This window comes from Orycteropus afer, unplaced genomic scaffold (genome assembly GCF_000298275.1).
Source record: "Orycteropus afer afer isolate SDZICR_OR568_19922 unplaced genomic scaffold, OryAfe1.0 scaffold00300, whole genome shotgun sequence".
Classification (NCBI taxonomy): domain Eukaryota; kingdom Metazoa; phylum Chordata; class Mammalia; order Tubulidentata; family Orycteropodidae; genus Orycteropus; species Orycteropus afer.
The window spans coordinates 1,032,281-1,042,395 of NW_006921887.1; the positions used below are offsets into that span (position 1 = coordinate 1,032,281).

The 10,115-nt window shown below is 37.1% G+C and overlaps 1 protein-coding gene across 1 annotated transcript in view; it reads left to right on the top strand.

Annotated features, from left to right (window-relative positions):
• Positions 1-10,115, top strand: part of WDR70 (WD repeat domain 70) — a 544,244-nt gene that overhangs the window by 114,828 nt on the left and 419,301 nt on the right. Inside the window, exon 6 of the mRNA XM_007951575.1 lies at positions 8,074-8,133. Coding sequence (XP_007949766.1) covers positions 8,074-8,133 — 60 coding nt within the window. The remainder of the gene's footprint in view (positions 1-8,073; positions 8,134-10,115) is intronic.

The following is a 10,115-nucleotide window of genomic DNA, read 5'->3' on the forward strand; positions in this document are numbered from 1 at the left end:
GTATTTGCTGAGTATTTGTGCTTGTCCTCTTTTTTATTGTGATGTGAAGGTTTATCATTTTTCTTTGAGGTTACCCTATGATTTATAATTTTCTCCCTGAGTTTAGAACAGTCTATTCTGTCTTGCAACTCTCTTAACTTCCTCACCATTTAGAAGTTCTGTAGCTACACAGCCTTTTCCCTCTTTTTGTTTGTAGTTGTCCTCATTTGCCAATTGATGTCTCTGGTTCCCTATTTACAGTCTTGTAAGCTCATTTTACTTTGGATATGTCCATAGCCGTGGTTTCTGGGATATGTCATCTTGTGTATTAAAGGTTGGTTGTTATTTGCTATTTTTGGTCTCTGCTCAAAGGACTCCCTTTAGCGTCTCTTGTAAGGTTTGTCAAGTTTTAACAAATTCCCTTATTTTCTGCTTATTTGGAAATCTCCTAATTTCACCATCATATTTGAGGGACAATTTTGCCGGGTATATAGTTCTTGGTTGAAAATTTTTCTCTTTCAGGGTTTTATATACACCATCCCATTGCCTTCTCGCTTGCATGGTCTCTGCTGAGAAATCAGTGCTTATTGTTACTGGTGACCTTTGTAGGTAACTTTTTGTTTTTCCCCTGCTGCTCTCAGGATTCTGTCCTTGTCCTTGGTTTTGGTGAGTTTGATGATGATGTGTCTCAGTGATTTTCTTTTGGGGTCTATCCTGTTTCGGGTTTGTTGGACTTCCTGAATGGATATGTCCTCCTCTTTTCATCATATCAGGGAAGTTCTCCTCCCGCACATCTTTTATGATTTTATCAGTGGTTTTATTTTTCTCTTCCTGTTTTGGAATTCCAGTGACACCTAGATTATTTCTTTTGTTGGTTTCCCACATGAACCTTAGGCTTCCTTCATTTTGTTTTGATTTTTTTTCTGATTGATCCCTTTCCAAAGAAGTATTCAGGTATTTGTCTTCCATCTCATTAATTCTATCTTCCACTGCGTCAATTCTACCCCTTTGCCCTTCTAATGTGTTATCTATTTCTGACAATTTAGTATTAATCTTCTGGATTTCTATCTGTAGATTTAGAATCATTTCTAATTTTTCATTTGTTTTGTCATTTTGTTCTTGTATTTTCTTCCAAAATTCTTTCAAGGTTTTTTTCTGTGTTTTCTTTGGTTGTATCTCGATTCTTTGAAGATACCTAAAGACAATTCTTTTGAATTCCTTTTCAGAGAGTTCCAATGCTGCTTCTTCCTCATGGATGTGTTCTGGGTCTGTATCCTGTTCCCTTTTTTCTCCCACTTTATCTTGCTTCTTTGTGTGGTCTGTAATGATCTGTTGTCTCCAACGCATTGTGCTTTTGTATTAAGATCTGTGTTAATTGTTTGTGAAGAGCAGCCAAGGGTGATTCAGGCTCTTCTTGGTGGTTTTTTATCATTGGCCCATTGGTGGAGAAGGAGGTAGTGGCTCTTGCTTAGTAAGTGAAGTTGCAGTAGGTGTGAGTGTACTTGTATCTTATGGGGACTGTTGCTGTCTCCCACTCAGTTAGTCAGAAATTACAATTGAATAACCATTGAAAAAACTAAAAGCATGTGGACAAAAAATATACCATGAAATGACACAGGAACAGTAACCCAAAAAAAGAAAAAGAAAAAGCAGAGAAATCAGGAAGAATACAGGTAAACATGCAATATGCGAGGATAGGGTACTAAGAGAAAAAAGGTAGAGAAGGAGAATAATGAAGAAAGAAAACAAAACAAACAAACAAACAAAAAAACCAACAAGGAACTGGATTAAACATGAGAGGAAAAAAAAAAAGTGTGGGTGGGAGAAAAAAAAGGCATAAAGTAGGACTTTTTCAGTTGTGCAGTGCAGGTCTGGAGAGTTATTGAGTTACTGGAAAGCAGAACCTCTTCTTAAACCCCTGGAATCTGGTGTAGCGCTGTCTCTTTAGGTTGTCTCTAGCTGCTGGTTACGTGTTGATTTGTTTTGTCTTGTTTTTATGGTTTAATATTTTGAAAAGGTGAAGCTGCGGTATTTTATTTTGTTATTGATTCATGTTTGTTATATCGCTTTGTTGTTTTCTTTGTGATGTGGAATCACTGTGTGGAGTGTGGAAATGTGTTACTGTTTGTCGTACAGGGGGTTTTGAGTTTGAAGCGTGAGTTTTTATGTTAATTGGCTGAATATGATTTCTTCTATTGAATGAGTGAAGTTATTGGTTGAGAAGGTGGGAGTAGAAGAAGGAAATCTTGGTTTTGCTAGGGTCGGTTTCTAGGGCTTTAATTTTATTGGTGACGTATTTATTTAGAAGACCGTGGCTCAACCTCAGGAAAGATTCCTATTGTCAGAGCGTTGCAACCTTCCTCCAGTTTTAGGCACACTCAATGACCCTGCCTTCGTGGCCCCATAGTGCCGAAGAATGGCTCCAAGGCAAAATTCCTGGGACCACACTCAGCGGCTGTTTCTTCATTCTCCTGCCCCGTCTGCCCGTGGTGCTGACGCAATCCTGCCAGACCGCTAATGGCTGGCTCTGGAGTTTGTGATACCCCCCACCTGTGGCACCAAAGATGCGCCAATTTCAGCTGTGCTGGAGACCCGCCAGTGACCTGTGGTCCCGATATCTGTGACAAAGATAAGCATGATGTCTCCCGGTCTGACCCAAGCCCACTCGGCGACCCCCTGGGAGGGAAGGGAGCTCGCCTTCCTAGTACAACAGTGAGTTCTCCGCCTGAATCCCAGCGGTGGTGCCTGTGCCTGCCTGTACCCAGACGACTGAAATTACTGACAAAATCAGCTGCTCAAGGCAGGTCCCCGCCGCTGCCCGCTGTAACCCTGGAGTGGTCACTGGTATGCTGCTACAAGGTGTCTTCCCTCTTGGCTCTGGGATCCCAGGTGTTTATCCTCACCTGCAAGTCAGTGACTGCCCCAGAGAAACCTCCAATGGCCTCTCTTGGGTGCCTGTCCATCCTCCGCCTGGTAGCTCTTTCTTAAGTAATCTCTCTGTGCCTTTCCTATAATTCTGCTCTTCTGTGTTTGGTGCACTCTGATTCCATGAGCTGTTCAGAGTACCAAAATTCCTAATTCAAACTGTTGTACCTAGTTTTTCAAGCCCTTAGATACCAGAGGGTATAGCGTCCTGCTCGCTGGTGAGACTCCATTTGCTTTTAATGCTTCCTGCATCATTCAATATTTTGCCCTTTGTTGTGGTTGTTTTTAGGTGCCGTTGAGTTGGTTCCGAATCATAGCAACCCTGTATACAACAGAAGACACTGCCTGGTCATGTACCATCCTCACAATCCTTGATATACTCGAGCCCATTGTTGCACCCACTGTGTCAATCCATCTTGTTGACCATCTTTCTTTTCTCTGATCCTCCATTTTACCATGCATGATACCCTTCTCCAAAATGGTCCTTATGACAACATTATCAAAGAAGATGAGACTAAGTCTGGCCATTTTTGCTTCCAAGGAGATTTCTGGCTGCACTTCTTCCTGGACAAGTTGTTTATTCTTCTGTCAGTTCATAGTATTTTCAGAATTCTTCACCAACACTACAATTCAAAAGTATCACCTCTTATTCATTCTTCCTTATTTGTTGTCTGTCTTTCTTATGCATATGAGACTGCTGAAAATACCATGGCTTGGGTTAGGTGCACCTTACTCTTCAAAGTGACATCTTTGGTCTTCAACACTTTAAAGAGGTCTTTTGCGGCAGATTCGCCCAGTTCCCATGACATCTGATTTCTTAACTGCTGCTTCCATTGATGTTGATTGTGGATCCATGTAAAATGAAATATTAGACAACTTCAATCTTTTCTCCATTTATCATGATACTACTTATTGGTCCAGTTGTGAGGATTTTTGTCTTCTTTATATTGAGGTGTAATCCATACTGCATCTCACCTATTTTGGTCATGTTGTAAGAAGGGAGCATTCCCTGGAGAAGGATGTCATGCTTGGTAGGGTGGAGCGTCGACGAAAGAAGGGGAGGCCTTCAGCGAGATGGATTGATACGGTGGCTGCGATGACGGGCTCAAGTATAGCAGGGATTGTGGGGCTGGCGTGGGATCGGGCAGTGTTTCGTTCTGCTGTGCATGGGGTTGCTATGAGTCAGAAACAACTCGACAGCACTTAACAACAACAACAACAATCCATACTGCAGACTTTAGTCTTTAATCTTCATCAGTAAGTTCTTCAAGTCATCTTCATTTTCAGCAAGCAAAGCCCCCCCCTCCCCCCAATAGAATTTTGCCCCTAGAAGCCTTTGGTATTGCAACTTAAGGGTTGAATTTTTCTTCAGGTCTTTCAGCTTGAGAAGTGCTAAGCGTATTCTTCCCTTTTGATTTTCTAACTCCAGGTCATTGCACATTTCATTATAATACTTTACTTTGTCTACGCTACCAGAGCTTTCCCTGGCCAAATTCTGTCTTTTTGATCTAGTATGGCTGATTTTCCTAATGAGTGCATACTTTCCTAGTGTTATGGTTGACCTAAGGAGTTCTGGTAGTGTAGTGCCTAAGGCACTTGACTGCTAACCAGAAGGCTGGTGGTTCAAACCCACCAGCCACTCCTTGGAAGGAAGGTTGGGCAATCTACTTCCGTAGTGATACCGCCTCAGAAACCCAAGGAGGGGTCACTATGAGTCGAGTCTGCCTCAATGGCACATAACAACAACAACAACATGGTTGACCTTATAGGCCTGTCTTTGTAGTGGCGTAGTGCCTAAGGCATTTGACTGCTAACCAGAAAGCTGGTGGTTTGAACCTACCAGCCACTCAGGGGAAGGAAGACTAAGCAATCTACTTCCATAAAGATTTACCACCTTGGAAACACAAAGGGAGTTGCTATGAGTCAGAATCGACTTGTGGCAGTGAGTTTGGTTTTTTGGTTTTATCATTTGGCTGAATGTTAAGCCATGACGATGAGTTCAGTTCCAGGTTTGAAGGGTGTATAGGGGTCATAGTCTCAAGGTTCCACCAGTCTCTATCAGACCAGTAAGCCTGGTCTCTTTTTTTTTGAGTTTTGCTCCTCATTTTTCTCTCCCTCTATCTGGGACCTCTTGCTATATCACACAGTTTTTGCCAATTCTACTTTTTCAAGGTTTACAACTTGTTGACAGCAATTATAATAATTGACTGTGCAACCCTACCATTAATGAATGTGATTTTAGAAGCTTTATATAACTTCATTCACAATTACCTTAGGATCCTCAGTTGTAGGAAAAATGAGTGTGGTAACATTCCTGACATCATGACATGATTAATGAGTGGCAGAGCTAGATTAAAAATCTTAAGTTTTCTGTTTTTTTTTTTTATCCAGGGCGTTTCCTCCTAAGAAAGGATAGTTTCAGGATAGAGTAAGTAATTAGTTATCAGACTATTGAAATATCAGGTATGTAGGTAAGTTTTGAAAAGTGTCTAGGCACATTAATAGTGATTTGTTTATTTAAGAAATATTTACTGAGCGCCACTTATCTTCTAAGTACTGTGTTAGGCATTAGGTATAAAATGACAAATACCTTGTCAGAATAGTAGAATAGAAGTAGAGGGTAAAAGAAAGTAGCAACACTAAGTGAAAATTATACTTTCAAAAAAACTTGATTACAAAACAAGATACAGAGGTAGGACAGTAAGTGAAGGGGGAATAAAATTTTAATTTTATTTTTTTTTAATATGGCAAGTACTTTATGTTGTTTAATGCTGAGAAGAAAGAGCCATAGCAGGGGAAAGATTGAAGATAGAGTAGAAAGAATTGGTGATTGATTTATCAATGATCCAGACGAGGGGAGGGGAGATAAGTACCAAAGTCTCTTAGATTACATGTATAATTAAACAGATTGCAAGATGTTCCTCACATGAATTTGTAATGCATGGAGAATTTTAGTATGCTTACCCTGCTCTTTGATAATGAAGACTCCACTAAACAATGAAGCCTCTTATTCAAATAATCACTGTGATGCCTTATGTCTGATTTATGCATCCTTTTTCTGCATTCCTCAATTATTCTGTCCATATCCATGTCTATCATGACATTTATTATACTGAATTAGAGTCAATGACGTCTCCATCTTAGACCATATGCTTCTTGGAAGGGGGGCTAGAAGAGCCTATGTCTAAAGCCAAGAAAAAAACAAAACAAAACCCATGGCCATCAAGTTCATCTGGTATAATCTCACTTCAATAAGTACTTCTTGAATCAAAGAATTAGTCTGAGTTCTTTCTTGTACCATTTCTGAACAGCAGATAGTGTTGTTTTTTTTAGTCTTTAAGTGTTAAATGGTATATAGCTAAGCTGTGTAGATTTTGGCCTCTGTTATAAATTAAGTACATAATACTTTTAGGTATGACCAGTTTTCAATGAAAAGAAGACTTAGTATTTTTGATTTTGAGAAGACCTTGTTGATTTTTTTAAGGAAAGTCTGGAATAATAAGTGTATACAAAGTATGCTTAAATATAATTTTTAATATTAAAATATGATAGGCAGTATCTCAATTTATTAATTTCAGTTTATGACTATCTGCTGTTTGTGAGATTTTCTCTCAAAATTGATAAAATAGAAAAACAAAAGATTGTATTTTAGTAAGATGTAGTAAAATTTTAATGTAAATTATTGTTTGATATTATTATGTCTTACCAGGAAAACAATGTTTTATGTAAAATAATTTGGTTTAATTTATTAGCAATTATAATGTTAGGGTGATTTTAAATGCTAGTTGTAATAATGATGAGTTAGTGCATTCATTTCTCTTTATCTGTTAGAATCTTTGATTTCTATAGTACAGCATTTGAAAATTACTCAGAAAATGTTCTGTTTTTTTCACCTTATACATCAGGAAAAAAAGAATCCATAAAACCAAATCAAACCCACTGCCATGGAGTCAATTCTGCCTAATAGAAACTTGCATTGGGTTTCCAAGGTTGTAAAGCACACTTCAGTTTTTTTTTAAATATAGAGAATCTTTTCACTATATTTCAGCTGCTTTGATATGAGTATTTGATACTCTCCTTTAAATTCCATAAGATATATTTTAAAGGAAAATAAAGTTCCTAATTTCTCTATATGAATTATCAGTAACTATTGACTTAGGTTTTTTTTTTTAAATTTTATTAAAAATATGTTTTGTTGAAGATACACAAAGTAAAACATATGCCAGTTCAACAATTTCTACATATACAATTCAGTGACATTGATTATATTCTTCAAGTTGTGCAACCGTTCTTGCTATATCCTTTTCCAAATTCTGCTACCATTAACAAAGTCACTGCCTATTAAACGCGTCATCTAACTTTTTTAGTAACTGTTGTCATGTTGATCACATATGGATAATTCCTTAAGAGAGCACAATGGTCAAGGCAGACATTCTTTTCTCATGAAGCTAACCTATTGTTTGAAAATGACTTCAGGGTGAGTTTTGGTTTAAAGTTGAAAGATTATGTTAGGGCAGTAGTTTCAGAGATCATGAGCCTCAATAGCTCCAGAATATCTAGATTCCATGGGAATTTATAATTCTGTTTTCCCCTTTTCGATCAGGATTTCTCTGTTGAATCTTTGGTCAAAATGATCAGTAATGGGAACCAGGCAACGTTCAGTTGTTCATGGAGGCAGTGTGACATGTATTCCAGTTCTTCCTTTGATTCTCGAGCCTCCTTCCTTTGCTGCTCCAGGTGAATAGAGACCAATTTACCTTAGATGGCTGCTTACAAGCTTTTAAGACTCCAGGCACTACACAAGTATCTAGGAGATAGAACAGAAACATCCAAAACAGTATTAGTCCATTTGACTGGAATGGTCCATGAAACTATGTCTGTAAACCTCCAAATATTGTTGTTTTTCTTTGGATTGAATTAAAATTTTAATTTAGGTTAGCAATAAGAAACAATTTCACATCCAGTATAAAGAAGTATGGAAATAACAGGATACCCTCATGTATTTTTCTCTGTTAGTTTTTAAGCTTTGGGCTAAAAAGCCTCTGATGCAATTTTTGAAAACTGTATTTCCTGTGAATATGTTATGCAGCCTTCACCCCCCCCCCCCCGCGTCTCTCCCCTGCAATGCACTATTTTACTCATTGATGTCATGGAATTTTCTTGTTTCAGAACCCTGTCCAAAAGATTCCTGACTCACATGAGATAACACTGAAGCATGGCACTAAAACCGTAAGTTTTAAAAATTTTATTTTCTTCTAATAACAGATCTTTCGTGAAAAATTGAACTAATAAGGCACATTTGTATTAAGGCTAATTATACAATGAACTGATGTTGCTAAAGCTGTATACATTAAAGAAATAGAAATAAAAAGATTACTTTTCTGTTCAGTTAAAATAACCATTGCTGTTTCATTTAAAATAGGAACACTTACTATTGTCATTGTTATTGTTGGCATTAAAATCGCTTTTTCTTTGATACAGTAATATTACAAATGGAAGAAAGAATTGAAGCTCAAATACAGTTTTGTTTTTTATACTGTGGGAAAATTTCTTAATACCCTTAGCTTTATTTCTGTATCAGTAAAAGGCCTGGGTTTCTTCATTTTTCAGATGAATGTTGAGATAAGAAAGGAACATAAACTAGTCACTGTGTTGCTCTGAGGTTGTATTAAATGGTTATATTTGTAGATTATATTCTTTTATGTTAGCATATGTTATGTAGAAGTTAATACAACATTTTTAAGATGCAAGATGAAATCATTGCATGTTATTGAAAACCAGTAAAATGCTAGCTGAGTGAATGAAAAGTGCACGTGAATGAAAGGAAGAATAAAAATTACCTTGCTTTCTTCTTTTAATTAAACTACCTTTTTCTAGATTTGTTCTAAATTTGGCTGGACATTAGTTAATAAAAATTGACTGAATTTTACCTTCTATTGCATCAAGAATACTATTTTCCATATTTGATAGGCCATAGAGTTAGAGATTTTTCAAATTGAAAGGGATTATACAGATTATTTAGATTTTTCCCTACTTTAAAAAAAAGATGAGTAAATCTCTCTCTCTCTCTCTGTTGAGTGGACATATAACTTATACAAAGTTAAGAGTATAATTAGGTGTTAGAGCTTAGGATTCTTTGTTTTAATATAATTTTTTTTAAAAAATTTCCAGGCTACACTATTTTCTGTACATATTATAAAATTAAAAATTATGGGAAAGCCATCTTCCAGCTTTTAGAACTTTACAATGTAGTGACGTTATTGTTGTTGTTAGGTAATACCAAGTTGGTTCCGATTCATGGCAACAAAACAAAACAAAACACTGCCTGGTTCTGTGCCATCCTCGTAGCTGTTGCTATGCTTCAGCGCATTGTTGCGGCCACTGTGTCTATCCATCTTACTGAGAATTTTCCTTTTTTTTCGCTGACCTTTTACTTTACCGAGTATAATATCCTTCACCAGGCAATGATCCCTCCTGGTAACATGACCAGAGTGCCAGGGATGAAGTCTAGCCATTCTTGATTTTAAGGAGCATTTTGGCTGTACTTCTTCCAAGACAGATTTGTTCTTTTTTTTTTTTTCCTCCTTTTATTGTGGTGAAAACATACACAACAAGACATTTGCCAGTATAACAACTTCTACATTTACAGCTCAGAGACACTGATGACATTTTTCATGTTGTGTCACCATTGTTGCTATCCTTTTCCTGCAAACAAGAGCTTCCCCTTTCCCCTCCCTCCTACTGCTGGTAACCACTAATAATCTTTGGTGTATATATATATATATGTATGTATGTGTATATATATATATTCCCCCCTCCCTGCAACCTCTCAGTAATTTTCTCCCCGCCTCCCCTCCCATCCCTGGTAACTAACAAAGAAAGTTTCTTTTTCTGTATAAACCTTTCCTTGACTTTTAAAAATAGTGGATTCTTTGTTCTAATGTTTTATAATATAACATAATTCTTTGTTCTAATATAATATTTGTCCTGTGATTGACTTATTTCACTCAGCATAATTTTCTCCAAGTTCATTCATGTTATGTGATGTTTTGTAGATTCTACATTATTCTTTAGAGTTGCATAGTATTCCATTGTTTGTATGTACCATAGTTTGGTTATTTGTTCCTTGGTTGACAGGCATTTAGGTTGTTTCCACCTCTTTGCTATTGTAAATATTGCTGTGATGAACATGGGTATGCATATATCTATTT